At 36.1% G+C, this 19480-nt stretch overlaps 1 protein-coding gene across 1 annotated transcript in view; it reads right to left on the bottom strand.

Annotated features, from left to right (window-relative positions):
* Positions 1–1976: 1976 nt before the first annotated feature.
* Positions 1977–19480, bottom strand: part of LOC128205563 (uncharacterized) — a 46036-nt gene continuing 28532 nt past the window's right edge. Inside the window, exons 8-11 of the mRNA XM_052907298.1 lie at positions 18551–18891; positions 18123–18344; positions 16066–16215; positions 1977–10364 (exon numbers count right to left, since the gene is read on the bottom strand). Coding sequence (XP_052763258.1) covers positions 6379–10364; positions 16066–16215; positions 18123–18344; positions 18551–18891 — 4699 coding nt within the window. The 3' untranslated portion in view covers positions 1977–6378. The remainder of the gene's footprint in view (positions 10365–16065; positions 16216–18122; positions 18345–18550; positions 18892–19480) is intronic.

Raw genomic sequence — 19480 nt, 5'->3', positions numbered from 1 at the left:
ACTGTCAATGTGAAGGTCACAGATGACATGCTTGCCTCATAACCACCAGTATCTGTAGACGACTGTCAATGTGAAGGTCACAGATAATTTGTCTGCCTCATACTGTAACAACCAGTATTTGAAGATGACCCCTGCCCATGTGAAGGTCACAGATAATATGCCTGCCTCATAACCACCAATCCTTGTAGATAACCCCAGCCAAAGTGAACTTCACAGGGAACTTGCCTGCCTCATAACCACCAATATTTGTAGATTACCCCTGTCCATATAAAGGTCGCAGGGAACTTGCCTGCCTTATAACCACTAATATTTGTAGATTACCCCAGTCAATGTGATGGTCACAGGGAACTTGCCTGCCTAGTAACCACCAATATTTGTAGATGACCCCTGTCCATGTGAAGGTCACAGGGAACTTGCCTGCCTCATAACCACCAATATTTGTAGATTACCCCTGTCCATGTGAAGGTCACAGGGAACTTGCCTGCCTCATAACCACCAATATCTGTAGATTACCCCAGTCAATGTGAAGGTCACAGGGAACTTGCCTGCCTCATAACCACCAATATTTGTAGATGACCACTGTCCATGTGAAGGTCACAGGGAACTTGCCTGCCTCATAACTACTAATATTTGTAGATGACCACTGTCCATGTGAAGGTCACAGGGAACTTGCCTGCCTCATAACCACCAATATCTGTAGATTACCCCAGTCAATGTGAAGGTCACAGGGAACTTGCCTGCCTCATAACCACCAATATTTGTAGATGACCACTGTCCATGTGAAGGTCACAGGAAACTTGCCTGCCTCATAACCACCAATATCTGTAGATTACCCCAGTCAATGTGAAGGTCACAGGGAACTTGCCTGCCTCATAACCACCAATCCTTGTAGATTACCCCAGTCAATGTGAAGGTCACAGGGAACTTGCCTGCCTCATAACCACTAATATTTGTAGATGACCACTGTCCATGTGAAGGTCACAGGGAACTTGCCTGCCCCATAACCACCAATATTTGTAGATTACCCCTGTCAATGTGATGGTCACAGGGAACTTGCCTGCCTCATAACCACTAATATTTGTAGATGACCACTGTCTATGTGAAGGTCACAGGGAACTTGCCTGCCTCATAACCACCAATATTTGTAGATTACCCAAGTCAATGTGAAGGTCACAGGGAACTTGCCTGCCTAGTAACCACCAATATTTGTAGATGACCCCTGTCCATGTGAAGGTCACAGGGAACTTGCCTGCCTCATAACCACCAATATTTGTAGATTACCCAAGTCAATGTGAAGGTCACAGGGAACTTGCCTGCCTAGCAACCACCAATAATTGAATATGACCCCTGCAAATATGACAGTCACAGAAAATACCTGCCTCATAACCACCATTATTTTTAGATTACCTCTGCCAATGTAAAGTTCACACATTACTTGCCTAACTCATAGCCACCAGTATTTGTAAATGACCCCTACCAATGTGAAGTTCAAAAGGCCAACGGTTTATCCTCGTTTTCAGAAATCTGATTAAGAACTACATGAAATTTATATAGTTAAAACATAAAATCATTAATCTTTCTACACATGTAGGTCACTTACATGAGTCTACTATTGACCTTTCATTTATTATAGGTCACTAGGTGAAAGGTTGAATACAGTACCTTATTTTGTGAAAAGTGACTGAGCAAATGTAATAATGAAAAGGTGAAAAGGGTTTATCATATGAACATTGATCTCAAAGATGACCCCTGTTAAATTTGGGGTAAGGAAGTTGAAGTCGGCCATTATGAAGCAGCTTGCAAAGCGTGGCAAACATGCATAATATGTTGTCCGGTCCTCCGCCACTCGTGAAATATATCTTTTGGTGTTCATTCGGTGAAATGTTTTATGATCTTACACTAAAACATTCAATTATCCTCTATTCAATATTCATCCACCTGTTTAAGCAATGAAAAATAAAAACGCTCACACGTGGTAACAATAAACAATGCCTTTATTCAGAGATACAAACATGAATTGTAGCATGATTATATATGGTACATTCAATGTACATCAACAACCAGTCATAAAGTCACTAACAAGTCTTAAGGTATCAATTAATACAATACAATTTGATTAAACAAATATTATACAATACTTAATAATAATGACTTTCATTCAAAAGCATTTACAAGTTAACAACATTGCCGTCAATCATACCTGTACAAAGATTTCTAAATAAATAGTGAATGAAAAAAATTGAAGATCTTCAAAAGTGGCAGGCAAGAAAGGTTCTATCAGTTTCTTTATATAATGTCATTAAAGCTGCACTCTCACAGATTGACCGTTTCGGCAACTTTTTATTCTTTGAACTTTGAATCCGCCATTTTGGCATAAATGTCTGGAAACCAGTGATTTAAGACTGCTGACAAAAGATCAGATGGCAGGTTTTCATATAAATTTACCTTCAAAAATTAAAATTTATAAAACAAAATCATCTTTTCTTAAAGCGTTAGGAACGCTTTTAGCCATAAAACATTAAATTTCAAACATACATATAAACACTGTGATGTGATCTTTTGACAGAAGTCTTATACCACTGGTTTCCAGACTTTTACACAAAAATTAGTCCATTCCAAGACAAAAAATAAAAAGTTGCCCAACAGTCAATCGGTGAGAATGCAGCTTCAAGCACCATGTCTCAGTCATCCCCTCTAGTAGCATATTCAATGCAAAACTTCCTTATTTGTACTAACTTCTGCAGCAAATTTTATAAAACTGGATAACTCTTTTGTTTGGGTTAAAGTTAATAGCCAAAATGTTCATTGATTGGTCAGTATTTATCTAATAATTAGTATCGACCAATCAAATACTTTAAATGTGTAAATCTGCCAAAAGGTAACCTGTGGACAACTTATCAAGGTCTTATACAATTGGCTGCTGGCGTTTTTCCTATGTGTCCTTTATTAAATAAAACATACCAAGTTTGATTGAAAATAGGGGATTTAGTTAGGGTCTCCTACAACTTGAAACAGACCTCACAAATATTATAAAATGAAACATACCAAGTCTGATTAAAAATAGGGGATTTAGTTAGGGTCCCCTACAACTTGAAACAGACCTCACAAATATTATAAAATGAAACATACCAAGTTTGATTGAATATAGTGGATTTTGCTAGGGCCTCCCCATAACTTGAATAAGACACTACAAATGGATTATAAAATTATTTTTATATGAAAATAAGTCCTTTTTAGTGTATTTTAGAAGCTTTAAATTGCATCAAAAGCATGTTAGTTTATAATAAATCATTTTAGCTTGATTTTAAAGAAAGCTGTAAGATGGTATGAATCTCTCTCAAGTTGGTTTAATGGGTTGGGATCAAATCCATGATCTCTGGTGGGAGAAGCCAACACCTTTACCATTAAACAGCTCTCAAAGCCAGAGTTATTGCCCTTGTTACACATGTTGGCATTGCGTCTGGCAACATGTGAATGAAGTTTCATGTGAATGTCTAGTCATACAGTATTTTAAGGCTTTGAAGATTGTGTTAGTGTAATAAGAGGAGAAAAAAATGTTACATCTAACTATTAAATGTCAATCATCCGGCACATTCATTTTGATTAAAAATAAAAAAAGTACACCAATAAATTAAAATCTATAACAAACCCTTCATGATTAAACAAAGTACCCCGTAACTTGAAGCTTAACAATATATGTAACATGCAGATCAACTACACCCCACTCCATTTTATTTATACAAATAAAAGCATTATGCACTAAACAATATCTTTAAATATGCACTTCATATCACAAAGCTATCAAAATCAATACTTAGAATAATAAACAAACATGACACTTAATTGTTTGATAACCATAACTTAGTAATCATGATTTATAATGACAACTATAGCTAAGTAATAATCATTTATTAATGATGATTTATAATGACATAACCATAGCTTAGTTATAATACTAATTCAAAATTTATAATGACATAACTGTAGCATAGTAATACTCATGATTTATGACATAACCATATCTTAGTAATCATTATTAATCCCGATTTATATTGACATTATCATAGCTTAGTTATAATCATTACTAATCATGATTTTTAATGACACAACCATAGCTAGGTAATAATCATTTACTAATCATGATTTATAATGCCTTAACTTAGCTTAGTAATACTCATGATTTAATCATGATTTATGACATAACCATGGCTTAGTAATCATGATTAATAATGATTTATAATGACATAATCATAGCTAAGTAATCATTATAAATCCTGATTTATAATAATGACATAACCATAGCTAAGTAATCATGATTTATAATGACATAATCATAGCTAAGTAATCATTATAAATCAGGATTTATAATGACATAACCATAGCTAAGTAATCATGATTTATAATGACATAAACATAGCTTAGTCATCATTATTAATCATGATTTATAATGACATAACCATAGCTAAGTAATCATGATTTATAATGACATAAACATAGCTTAGTAATCATTATTAATCATGATTTATAATGACATAACCATAGCTAAGTAATCATGATTTATAATGACATAAACATAGCTTAGTATCATTATTAATCATGATTTATAATGACATAACCATAGCTTAGTAATCATTGTTAATCATGATTTATAATGACATAATCATAGCTAAGTAATCATGATTTATAATGACATAATCATAGCTTAGTAATCATTGTTAATCATGATTTATAATGACATAATCATAGCTAAGTAATCATGATTTATAATGACAAAATCATAGCTTAGTAATCATTGTTAATCATGATTTATAATGACATAATCATAGCTAAGTAATCATGATTTATAATGACAAAATCATAGCTTAGTAATCATTGTTAATCATGATTTATAATGACATAATCATAGCTAAGTAATCATGATTTATAATGAATAATCATAGCTTACGTAGTTATCATTATTAATCAATGATTTGATCTTGTTGATGGATATATCAATGATAATAAAACTTGAACAATGAAAGCATTTTACAAACAGTACAAGACGCTTAATAGAATTATTATGATATTCAAAAGTCCATGAACGTAGGAACAACATGCATATAACTATATAATCTATGATTTTTTTCATAATAAACACACCTAACAGAATATATATATATATATTTTATCAATTCAGTAAATTAAATCATGTAATAAAGGGTTTTAGCCACGATTTAAAAAGGACAGGGTGCTGCAGAAGAGGGACAGGGTGTTAAGGCAGAAAATAGCGCATTGTATAAGGCTGTGAAGAACTTGATCATTATGAATTGGACAACAAAAATTAGAAATGGTGTTTATTTTAAGTCATAAAAGGTTTAAAGTGCCAAATATGTACAGTTTTTATGTAAATATAATCTTACTCTAATTTTTAATTCAAAGAAATTCTTCATTCTATGAAGGCAGAAGAGTGCCCATGTTCATCTCCGTAAGGGCAGAATGGTGCTTCCAGAAAAAGTCATATTTGTGTAAACCAATTGAAATCAGATTGAACAAAGAAATTACTCATGCTTGTGATTTTATTCAATTTCCAATTTTATTGAGTGTTCAACATTATCTTTTGTTACCAATAGGATGGGAGTATTTTTCAAATGTGCTGTACAATTATTTTGTTAAATCAGCCATCAGTCATTATTGATTTAATCAGGTGAGTCAAGAGATTAAAACAGAGGCTGGGCCCGTAGACAAATCAAGTATAGTTGGTTAATAGTGTGTACTGTGCTGGGCCTTACCACATTTAGTGGTCAGCTTTATATCTTGTCCAATGAAAAGGCAATATTTTTCAATTTTAATAATACATTTATTTATGTAAATCAGCTGTTACCTTTAATTGATTTTAATCAGGTTAAGCAATAGAAATAAGCATTGGCTGGCCCAGTTACTGGGTGGTGTACACAATATAATGTAGACAGCTAAACAACTTTGTTTGTAAAAATTGTTTGTAGGTACTGACATAAAATGAATGTGACTGCGTCACATCAAACCATTTATTTTTAAAAGTATATATACTATATTTAACCATTACTTAAATTGGTGAATGCATATTAACAAACTCTAACCAATATTTAATACTTACTTAATAAAAGTTTGGACAAAAACTGATGAATCAGGTTAGATCAGATCATTATCAATACCTTCTCAAAAACAGTCACCCTTTAAATCAGTTTAATCATTATTTTCACTTGAAAAGTATAAGTTGCTTTAAAGCAAAATTGTACCACCTAATCCTCTTAATAATAAATACAATGTCTATAATCAAAATACAATTCTAGAAAGAAAAAAAAAGATGAAAAAACTTCTTTCTACAACACAGACTAAATAGATCTGATGTAACACACAATGTTATAATGTAAATTTAACATCACTGCCCATTTTCAAATTTTCAGTTTTCTGATAATCTATTTCTGCGTACGAGACTGTCCCTTGTGTTATGTCATCATTGGACGAGGTATGCCTACTTTTTACACGAGGAGATTTATCATGGACGTTTTCCTTGGAATTGTTCAACTCTAGATCAGCATAATGAAGCTCATTTGAGGTTTTACTTGCCACTTCATTTAAATGCTGCTGAGATGTACACTTTGTCTGACTTTTCTGTCCCAGTTTATCAGCAGGAAAAGACATTTCTTCATACTGTGTCAGATCTGAAAAACTGTGCCGACTTGGGTGACCTGAATCTTGTAGAAGTTCAGAAACGTTCGGCACTTTCTCAAACACAGGAATATTCATACACGGCATACTTTTCTGCTTGTGTAATTCCAGTACGGAAACCAAAGGCTCTAAGCTACTTGTATTTTGCCCAGGTCCTCTTAAACCGTTCCCAGATTTTCCGTACTGAGTCGACATTACAGCAGGACCACTTGGGTGTCTCGTTCTTCCAGAAATCTGAATTTCGCCACTAGTACGCGGACTTTTGCTGGGTCCTGTAGGAACACTAGTCTGCCTGGAAACTCCGGCTACATGAACATTACCCTGACTCCCGTTTCCCAAATTTCTCCCAGGCATACTCCCCCTTAATACATCACTATCCTTGACAAGCCCAGGGGAGGACCTTCTACCCCCAAGTGGAGGTTTCATCGGAGACCCTACACTACATTGTAAGCCTGATGCCCCCTCACCAGTGTCGTCTGCTATAAAGCTTACAGTATTATCAGGGACAGGTAATTCACCGATGAAACTTCGTGCTGGGTCTGGCATCGGTATCTCGTCTTCACTCGTCATACTGTCCAACACTTTACGACTTCTGTCGCTATTGGAGCTAGAATTGCTCCCTGACCTATGGTGCATCTTTGTGGTACATGGGTTCGAGATGGCTTTATCTTTTTCAATCAACACTTTCTCATAATCAATGTCACAGTAACCTTCATCCTGAATCGGCTGCCCTTCTTGAGCGACAGGCATTGTAGACTTAACGACCATCTGCCTATGAGCTTTATCTAGAGAATACAATTTCACAGAGCCTATACTTTCTTGTGAACTCTGAGAAGGTTTCCGCACTAATCCTGTCGAACTGTCTTGTGACAACTTTCTTACAGAAGACACACTTTCATGTGAGCTCTGTGAGCTCATTCTATGGAAGCCCATACTGTCTTGTGAACTTTTCCTTGTTGAATGAGCACTACTTATACTACTTTGGGAGGTCTGTCTATCAATTCCTGTTGTTACATCACTCAAGCTCTCTCCTCTTTGACCAAGGTCAATACTTTCAGAGTTGTTTCCACTTTGCTGAGAGACTGATCTGTACAATTCAGTCTTTCCACCTTTCTGCTCAGTACTGGTATTGCTCCGTGCGCTACATGTAAAGGTTATCCCACTATCCACATCACTTTCCTTCCGTGTCAGTCTATCATTATCGCTTAAAGATCTTCCTTGATTAGAGCCACCTATCATTACCTTATTCGAAGCAGTATTAACAAATATTTCATCATCTTTACCAATGTCCTCAGCCACAACAGAATGAGCGATATATGATTTCACACGTTGCGGAGTTGTAATACTTTCACTTTTTTCCTCCTTTCCGGCCCCTGTATCTTTATCAGAAGCTGGGTCAAAGTCCATGTAAGAGAAATCATCAGATGTTCCCTTCTTCTTAACTTTTGTAGGTGAACTCTCATGACTTCTTTCTTTTTCTTTCACTATTCTCAATGGCGATGCTTTCAAAGGGGCTGGGTCCGCCTCCATGTAATCAGAACTTGGTTTTAACATATCACTTTCACCTTTACCCGTTAATTGACTTTCAGAAGATTTCTTAGGCGTTTTTTCAACACCACCATTCTTGCTTCCATTTGAATCATCCAATGTTTTAACAGAACTTTCGCTATGCTTCCTTGTAGCAAAACCTTCACTTGATTTTCTAGAACTATTTGTCCTTTTGGGAGTCTGATTTTCACCACCTTTCCTACTAGCGTTACTAAGTCTTTCACTTTCATTCTTGTTTATAACGTGATCTGGGTTCCCTTGCTCGTTCACAAGTTTATCCTGTTCAACTTGTCCCGGAAAATCAATCTCACAATACTCTCTATCTGGAAACACCCTTCTAGGTTGCTCCATTCTAGCTTCAAGATTAGGTGACTTGGGACCGATTCTATCTCCAATTTTATCTGCTTTATCGATCCTATCTACACCTTTATTAGCTACACTGTTCTTTACGCCACTTTTGCTGGTTCCACTGACTTTACTGTTATAAACACTTGTTGAGGTAGCTGGATCGCCAGGCAGATATTCAAGATAAACACCATCATCTTTCTTCACTTCTGGTTGGGTGTTTTTGTTTGTAAACATTTTATTTGAGAAAAGATCATCATCCGGCATACTGGTATAGTCCAATTTCTTTTCTATCGTAGGACTGTGGCTTCTTGATGTTTTATTAGGGGGAGTAACTCCACCATGATTATTACCTTTTCGTAATCTAGATTCTAACCCTGGGGATTTAACCAATTCCTTTTCACTTTTTGAACTATATTTACGGCTTAAAGCCTTTTCCTTATCTGTATTGATTTTCTTGCGAACACATAAACCTTCATTTGTTTTACTCCTATGCTTTTCCTCATGTCGGTACTTTCCGCCGCCTTGGTAGTCATTAGTAGAATCGCTCATTCCAGCAGCCATTTCCGGACTAAAAATGGCTGAATCATAAGATTTACTGTAACCATGTTGTACTTTAATGTTCGGTCGGGATTTTAAACCGTATTCCTGTGTCTTGTAGGAATTATCATCAAAAACAGTGACTCCGATTGGCATTGCTTTACTTGGCTTGAACTGTACATAACTCTCATCCTCCGATTCCTTTCCCGAGCTACTTGGAGATCTTTTATCATTCATTTTCAACCTTGTGGTAACTTTGAGGTGATTTTCTGAGGGTACATTTGGGGAAAGCGTTTTGTAGCCAGATTTCTGTATGGGTTTTCCAGAGGCCTTGACTATTTTTGTACTGCTATGGGATTTGTCATAAAGGTTATGGCCAACGGAGGAAGCGGGTGATGAGCCGAGGCTATGAGTTGAGGAGCTTGGTGAAACTCCTCGGGAAGTTGACTTAGGGGTGCCTATTGTCATATCTACATAACCAGTAATATTTGGCTGTGGGGACATCGCAGATTGAACATTTGGGGAGGGTGTCTTGCGTTTATCGAATCCCATGTCCATATATTCAGACGCGGGGAAGTTTTTTTTTGCATAAGAATCCTCATTAAGTTTTTTTAAAGAGTCATTTGAGGAATTTCGACTTGAGCTAGACATTTTCTCAATGGATTCCTGTGATCGACGTCTGCCTGACATATCTGTTGATGTGTTTCCAATTGATTCAAAGGAATCATTTCTCAAATTAGCAATCAAGTGCCGCATATTGCCTTTAGACCCCTGACCATAGCTGGATGATCTTGGCCTGTGGGGCTGGGTGACCTGTTTGCCGAAGCTTGATGCTCGGGGTCGACAGCCGTAACTATCACTCGAAGTTCTTGGACGAATGAAATCCATTTCCATAAAACTGTCCGAGTCTTCCGATTTCACTGAAGTACTTAAAGGACTCGACGCGTAATATGAGCCATCTTGGTGACCTTGAATGTATGGAGGTCGCTTGTTGGTAATCAAATGAGGAGCACTGCTGCTTTTGCTGCTATCTCGTTGCTCCCTTCGGAGAAAATCCGGCTGCTGATGATACTTATAAGTGGGCTTGGTAACTGGGCGACTTCCTACAGAGTAAGCCCGTTTTGGAAAATCGCCCGATACTGAATCGGAATCAGAGAGGTAGCTGTATGCTTTCACTGGTTTTAGGCTTTCCATGGACATGGGGCTTTGACCAGAGGGCGACATCGGAAGGTACGCCTCACCACCTGTAATTAACATAGGGATTAAAAGTGATACTCGTATTTAAAATCACATGTATGACAAACATATATTTTGAGTGATAAACCGTTAACTACATTTTTAAATGTGTGTTTCCACAGCAACTGTCGTAACACAATGACAATGTATGGTGAAATTGAAGTATTTTTCTGCAAAAATGGTACCAGGGCTTCCGTTAAAGGAAGTTTGGAAGTATATTACTCACAAGAAATGGGTTTAAACTTCTAAAATTGATTCCTTGGAAGTACAAAAACTTCCATAATTTTGAAGAAAACTTCCAAAGTTGAAAGCTTGGAAGTTCAAAATATCAAAACCTTTTGTCAATATCACTTTTAGTCACAATTTCAATCAGTTTAACTGTTTTTAAGTAAAATGAATTATTATAAGTTAAAGTTGCACATTACTTGTTTTAAGGCCAAATAAAAAATAGGTATGTTTCAGGTTACCCGACCGACCCTATTTTTTCCCGCCGACCCTAACCTATTTTTCCCTGAAAAAAATGTGATTTGGGTACGAAAAGCATTTGTTACGAAATGTATGTAAGTAAAGTTGACAATATTAGAGTTGGATTACTGAATGTATTTACCGTACTTCACCTTAGAGTTCGGACACCTTAAAATAATTAATTTTTCGCTCTACGAATTCATAGAAAATAACCATTTTTACATTTTATTTACATGTATGGTAAACCTGCCTTTTTTCTTCATGTCTGCATTTTACCACTTATTAATTTATCCATAGTTATCAATGGTTATTACGCCTATAAGTCACTGTAGCTCCTTCATCAAGATAATTAAAATCCCATTCAACACCATTTTATACATGCATTGATATGAATAAACACCTTTTATCGGCTTCAGATCAAACAGTCACATTGTGTGACGTCACATAACTCAGTTATACCCACGAGGATCTCATGGAGAGCATGGATATTGTTATGCAGGATTATGTGTCTGGTGTTTTTTTATTGTAACTTAAGTATTGCATTTATAACTTTAATTCATCACATTTAATAGTTACCTGTATCATTGAATGTGTTGACTTTATTGTTTTCATGCCAAGAAATCCTATCCAATTTTCGATTAAGAAGGAAACCCCTGTATGCCAGCATATACCTGGATTTTAGCAGCATATGCATTATGTTCCATTCAGTGGTTTTGTGCTAAGGGTTAAAGGGCTGACTTGGTTCTCCATGAAATTTTTATCAGTTATCTGCTGTTACAGCTAATTTATTTCATTTAATGGCCATTACGACCAGCATGAAATTCAGGGGAGCAATAATTTTGGTCATTTTTCGGAAAAATCTTTCTATAGTGCATGATTCTTAGATTTAATGGTTCATCTCATTTTGTTTATTACGACACTTGTCAAAAATAAAAATAAAAATTCAATAATAGTTTATTATTAAGTATTGACATGATTTTCTTAACTATAAAAAGTATAATTATTAATTAACTAAGCTAAGCATTACATCTTTGATATTGTTTATGAACAATCTCCTTGATAACAATATTTAACTATCTAAACCACACTCTTGTTATTATGTTTAATTATGTTTAAAGATTGAAAACATCAAGTACAAATGTATTAACTATATTTCTTAGTTCCCCGACAGCTAAATATTTTCCTCACGCCGGCCAAATCCTAATAGCCTCTTATAGAACAATACCGTAATCAAGTCGTTTAATTTAACAACTTGAGTATGGTATTGTTCTATAAGAGGCTCTTAGGATTTGGCCGGCGTGAGGATGTTTTTTGAAACAAATAGATTCACAAACCCCAGTCAAACTTATCAACTTCTGGCTCAAAATGTTATGACTCATGTATATTTAATAAAATGATACCGGGGAGTTGTTTATCTGTGGATGTCGAAAATCTGCTTAAAGGGGCTATACTCCGTATGATAAAATAGCTAAAAAAAAGAGAAAATTTTCGAAAACTGACATAAACTTGGCATCGATGTGTACAATGCATTGAAACTTACTAACTGAAGAACCCGGTCTCCGACACAGTTTTTTTTTACATTTTGGTACTTTTTTTTTACAATTATGATAAAGCGAAACACAGTCCATTAGATAATTGTCCTGAGATTCGTTACAGAAGAAACTTTTTTGGTGCTAATCTGGTGTACAGTCCCTTTAAGGGTTCATTGTACTTTGCGCTCATTATAAATAGATAAATGAAGGGTCTTCGCATTGATACAAAAAGCTTAGTTCCTTCATTCACAGCAACATATAGTTGATTAACGCAATATTAGCAGCATCAGTAGAAGTTATATGATAGTTAGTAGAAGGAATAGTATTAGCTGTTGTTGTAGAAGTGGCAACAACAACAACAATTCAGCAGGAGCGGCAGTAGTTTTAGGGGTATCATCATCATCATCATCATCATCATCATAATCATCATCATCATCATCATCATCATCGGTGGTGGTGGTGGTGGTGGTGGTGGTGCTGACGGTGGTGTTGTGGCGGTGGTGTTGACATTGGCAATAGCAGAAGCAGTAGTGGTAGTATCAACAACAATAGCTGCAGCATTACCACCTGTATTACTAAGACTTAAGAGCGTACGTATTAAATGACCAACATAGTCGGTTCTGTTCGGTGGGGTTAAATACCTATTTACAGTAACGATCGTTCTGAGTCATGTTATTATTTGGGGTGGAGGAGGGGGGGGGGGGGGGGGGGGGGGGTCAATATTTTACAGAAAAGGAGTCACTCAAGGACAGCGACCATTGTCATGAGTTTATGTCGGTCAAAATATGTTTTTTCACAGGTCACAGTATGAAGACAATGCCAGATGAACACAAAACTAAGCAATTTTTTAGATTGAAACATTGCAAAAACAAATCCCAATCAGTTATACGAAAATGCATTTTAACCGCCTCAGAATGTGTTCATGATAATATGAACAAAATTGAAGTAAATTTAACATTCGGAGATTCAGTTTTGCCAATGTGATATATTTTTTCAAGTTTCGTTTGTATTTCACATTTTCCATGGTGTATACGTATACTTACGAACTCAATATTTTTTACAGTGAAAAAAACAACAACAAAGCTTTAAAAATGAACAATAAGAGTGTGTTTTTGTTAAAAAATGTGAACCCAATAAATCTGACATTTTAAAATCAATATCCATACGCTTAGTAAAGCATACCTTTAAATATAATTCGACCTATGAGACGGCCAGATTCATATATAATGTAATATAGGTTACATTTTCATTCCAAATAAAACGGTTGGTTAAGCATACCATTTTCATTAACATCTGTCATATGTCTAAAACGATAATGTTACTCATTAAAAACAACATATTTTTGTTTAAGAATAAGTAAATAATAAGTTTTACTAAATTAAGTACTCTGTAATAATGTCTAACATTTGATACTTCTTCACGTCTTTCTGGGCAAAATTTAATACATTCTTCCAAATCTTGACCCAAACTACAGCAACTCCCTAGATATGAAAACATGATTAAACACATGGTCAGATTCTCGGTCAATTAGGGGTTAATGTGTAGCTGAAATTGGCTCTTGTGTAGAAATGAAAAGTGGAAAAATTGGCTGGTATTTCTTGGCATGATTGATGTTTCAATGAGTATTACTGTACGATTATTGCTTCATAAAATCTATATTAAAAGTGTGATACAAGTTTCAAAGTTAATTGGCGGATCGTTTTACAAACATGTTATGTCTGTGTTTTCTTAATCTCTGCATTGCCCTTGTTGTTTCTTTAATCCTCCATTAAATATATCACACATCCTTTTCACCAGGCAATAAATCGTTTAGGATGGGTAGTAACCAACTAACTTATCACAGTGATGTATACGGTTAGGTAATCTAGCCAGGCATTGTAACGATAAAGATCAATAATTTTTGTCTGTGAGACTTAGTAACTGTAAAAGTTCAGTCGATGTCCTTTGGGTGTTCGAAAATTAGGTACCTAAAATAAATTATTTTTGAAAAATATAATGGATGTCCGAATTTATAGAATGTCCGAACTCTTAAGGTGAATTACGTTTGTGCTTGTGTGGCAGGTATGTTTCAATTCTTGAACTATATTTTCTTGTCAGATACAAATGTGTCAGATACTGACTTTCGGATTGATATGTCAGACTTAAGTGTGCAATTTTGGCAATAAAACCTGCATGCTACTTGTTCTTCAAACCTGAACCCCCAGGTCCTCTTGACAGCATTGAGGTTTCCTTGGCTGATGGCTTATATGGTAAATTTGCTGTCCCACTCTTCATGTAATTATGTTTCAGGGAGGTTAGTATTCTACAGAGGGTGATTGAAAGCAAACGGGTGCATAAAGAAAAGTAAAACCATTCCTGGAAAGTCTTAAATAATAGCAGAGTGGTGTACCATAACTTAGTTGAAATCCAACCATCATTGTCAAAAGTATTTAACCAGACAAATAAAGAATGTTTCCTTTGAAGCATGTAACATGTTTAAAAACTACTGATAAACCTGAAAATTGATGACTTTTATTTTTGTTACTTTCTGAGTCAACAGTTACTGAAATCAATATATAAAAAAAAAAAAAAAAAAAATTCCGACCTACCTACCCTATTTTTTTTAGCAGTGTTACCTGAAACACACCTATTTTTTTATTTGGCCTAATATACTTGTTGAAAAATAGTTGAAAAATATATTTTATTCGGGAGACTTAAACTTCCACATTTCAGTGTAAAACTTCCAGAATTGATTGACAGGAAGTTCATACTTCCAGTTTCAAATTCTTAATGGAAGCCCTGTGGTACGATCAGCCAAAAAAAATCATCTATTTATAAAAAATATTTCATATCCAATAACAAAGTGCATTTAGGTTATATGGGAACAAACTCCAATATAAATATCTCAGAAAATCGTGAAAATTGAGTTTCCATTGTCCATTGTTGTCTTTCAGTTACACAAGGGCATCAATTGACAATAATGTGCCAGACTATTTGCCCTGCTATGAATATAATTAACTCTGGAGACATACATACCTAGTTTTATACAAATATCTAATAAAAAAAAAAAATCAAGGATTTAGTCTTCAGTGTGCCGATTGTTCAGAACTTTATTAAGGTTAACAACATGATTAACGAGATTATTGTAAACTTTTCAACATGAAATATTTGATGATGTGCTCAATATTTAAATTTAAAAAGTACAGCTGATGCAGATGTCTCGAATCTGGTTAGAAATACAGCAGATCAAAAGTGTATCCATTAAACTTCCAGAGCAGTAAGGATATCAAAGGTAACAACAATGACAATAACAACTTTCAAAAGGTTCTGAGCAAGTGACCCAACAAATGGTGGTCAGTTAGGAGCAATCAACCGGTTTAAGACAGATAACAGTGACCTTTATACAGTCAAAACCTGTTGGCTCGATATCCCACCACCGGCCAAAATACTTTAGGGTCTCGCGATTATCACGACAAGCAGGAATGCTAACACCGAGTTAAACAAAACCAGCCCTTTACATCCAGTTTGAGCAAATTCAAACAAGAATATTGAGCCAAGAGGGAATGCTTTCATGAAGGGAACAAGGTTATGTTTTTGCCGAAAGTGCTGGAGTCTTTCGAAAATTCAATGTGACATCCAATATGGCTTCGACGACACCAATGCTATCAAAATACCCAAACATCATTCCTTTGAAAAAAAGACATGGTAAGTAACTTCATAACAGTCAACTTACTACCGCTCTCCTTGACTGTAGCCAGAGGTTGACCAGTGGGTATCATATCCATGTACCCTGGCTCCTTGGGCCTGATGGGGATAGGGGCCGTCATGCGTGGGGTCTTATTGCCTTCCATTATCATATAGCCCGGGCCTAGGTCTGTGGGAGCTGAAATAAAACGTGAAGCTTGATTATTATTTTTGCACTCGTTTTTCAAGCTAACACGTCAAGTGAACACGTTTATTCTTGCATATTCATGTACAACATGAACTAGAAGCGCCGCAATGCGACGAAACCAGGTTTTTGTTATGGGCAATCAGAAATAATAGCCAATTAATTTGTTGAATGAGCAAGTTCAATCTGCAGCTTCATATAAGCTATATTCACATTAAGATTCATCACTATCCATCAATTCTAACTAAGTTGTTGGGCAGAGAAACATTTTTCTATTTTTAGGAACAGTGACCTTGACCCCACCTCCCAAGCTAGCTCTTCACATAAGCTACCTTCGCTCTAAGTTTCATCAATATCTATCAATGCTAACTAAAGTTATTGGGCAGAAACCATTTTTCTATTTTTAGTAACAGTGACCTTGACCCCACCCCCCTCAAAAGAAATTCCAAGCTTGCTCTTCACATAAGCTACTAGTACCTACACACAAAATTTCGTCAATATCTATCAATCCTAACTAAAGTTATTGGGCAGAAACCGTTTTTCTATTTTTAGTAACAGGCGACCTTGACCTTAGCCCCACCCCCCTCAAAAGCAATCCCAAGCTAGCTCTTCACATAAGCTACCTACACACCAAGTTTCATCAATATCTGTCAATGCTAACTAAAGTTATTGGGCAGAAACCATTTTTTTTTTATTTTAAGTAACTGTGACCTTGACCATTTTTCTATTTTAAGTAATAGTGACCTTGACCTTAGGCCCTCCCCACTCAAAAGCAATCCCAAGCTAGCTCTTCATATAAGCAACTTACACACCAAGTTTCATCAATATCGGTCAATGCTAACTAAAGTTATTGGGCAGAAACCATTTTTCTATCTTAAGTAACAGTGACCTTGACCTTAGCCCCTCCCCCTCAATAGCAATCCCAAGCTAGCTCTTCTCATAAGCTACCTACACACCAACTTTCGTCAATATCTATCAATCCTAACTAAAGTTATAGGGCAGAAACCATTTTTTTTGTTTGATGACCGTCCGCCCGCCCGTCCACCCGCCCGCTCACATGCAAAGTAGCCCTTGTGTCCGAGGCCTAGTTGTAATATGCACTCCACTTTTTCCGTTTAGCGCAGTGGTAAGCACACTTGCTTCTCACAAAGGCTTACAGGGTTCAATTCTTGGGCTGGGTGTATGAGTTTTGTTTGTGATCACCAAATCAGACAAATGGGTTTTTTCTGGGTACTCTGGCGTCCCCCCACAAAACAGACCAAAAGGAGTGCCATAGCATAAGTAAATATAATCTTCTTAAGGAGTTACTTTATAGCATAAGTAAAAATAACTGTCTTGAGGAGTTAGTTAGCATAAGTAAATATAACTGTCTTGCGGAGTTACTTAGCATGAGAAAATACGACATTCTTTAAGAGTTACTTGGTATAAGTAAATATGACTTTCTTGGGAGTTACTTAGCATAAATGAAGATAACTTTCTTTAGGAGTTACTTAGCATAAGTAAATATAACTTTATTGGGAAGTTACTTAGCATAAGTAAATATTAATTTCTTTAGGAGTTACTTAGCATAAGTAGATACAACTTTCTTGGGAGTTACTTAGCATAAATAAAGATAACTTTCATGAGGAGATACTTAACATATTAAGAAAATATAACTTTCTTGAGAAGTTACTTAGCATAAGTAAATATAACTTTCTTGAGAAGTTACATAGCAAAAGTCAATATAACTTTCTTGAGAAGTTTGATAGCATAAGTAAATATAACTTTCTTCACAATTGTTCTAAAATAAATAAAGCTTAAACTACCATGCCAGACATACGATAAACTAGGTCTTCAATTATGCTCAATCTCTGGACCAACTAGTTAAGGCCACTATAACCCAAAAACAACGTTCAACTTACTTCTCTGTCCAGGCGTCATATCAATGTAACCACTCCCTGCTGCTGTGACAGGTGGCGCCATGCTGACATATCCGCTCTTGTCTGGTGGAGCGTGACCAGAGGGGGGTGGGGTCCGGCTCATATAACTATCGTTACCCGGGCTGCTAACGCCGCTACCAGGCTTCATGTCCATGTACCCGTCCCCTTTACCCGTAGAGTCTTGGCCTTCCGAGCCAGCTGAAGCTGAAATAAAGACAGACAGGTTGGATGTTAAATTGTTCATCATTTTCAACAAAATTCACAAAAATACAATAATCATGCACCTCCTACCATTTTCAACAATGACCACTTATGACAATGCCTTAGAATTAAAATATTTGCTGTATAAAACGGCTCAAATAAAGAAATGAGAAAATGTTATAAAAATTATTCCTGAAATATAACTGTACCTGGCCTTTCTAAATGCCTGGTTGGAGATGGGGTCATTGACCTTTGACCTGAGCCTGGGGTCATTGCCAAATAGTCACTATTTCCAGTCGGTGGTGGAGGGGTCAGTGTTCGGATCTTGTGACCTTGACCATGTCCATGAGCCTGACCTTGGGATGCTGGCTGACCGGGGGTCATCGACAAATAATCATCATAGAAGGCGGTTTGACCTTGCTTCATTTCCAGTGTCTTAACTGGTGGTGTAGGTGACCTTGACCTTGACCTTTGAACCGGGCTGGCCTGCCCTGGGCTCATAGGTAGATAGTCATCATTGCTACTGGATGGATCGTCGTAATCTTCTAAGCTGTTGGACAATAAGACAAAAAAATCTATATATTCAGTATTATGAAGTTATTCAGACATCAATGTGTATACATGGATTTTAGCTAAAGAGTATAATAGGAGGGTAGAGTTTTAGCCATGATATAAAAAGGGCAGGGTGCTGCAGAAAAGGGACAGGGTGCTGCAGAAAAGGGGCAGGGTGCTAAGGGAGAAAAGGGCACATTGAATCAGGCTATGAAGAACTTAACATTAAAAATTGGGCAGAAAATGTTAGAAATTGAGTTTAATTGAAGTCAAATTAGGTTTCAACTGCCAGATATGTGAAATGTTATGTATTTATAATATTATAATATTTTTTAATTTAAACAAAAGAAATATTTGACAGTCTGGAGCAATTAATTCTATGAAGGCAGAAGGGTACCAATGCTGGTCTCTACTAAAAAAGGACAGGGTGCAGCAGCCTCCCATAACCCTAAAGCTAAACCCCTTTAGAAGGGTGCTGCACCCTGTCTATAGCACTCCTCCGCCGTCATGGAGACCAGCACTGGCACGCTTCTCTCTTCATTAGGATTAAATGCTGAAGACTGTCAAATATCTTTTTTTTATTTATT

This window comes from Mya arenaria, chromosome 10, assembly GCF_026914265.1.
Source record: "Mya arenaria isolate MELC-2E11 chromosome 10, ASM2691426v1".
Lineage (NCBI taxonomy): Eukaryota > Metazoa > Mollusca > Bivalvia > Myida > Myidae > Mya > Mya arenaria.
This window is presented reverse-complemented; position numbering and strand designations above follow the sequence as displayed.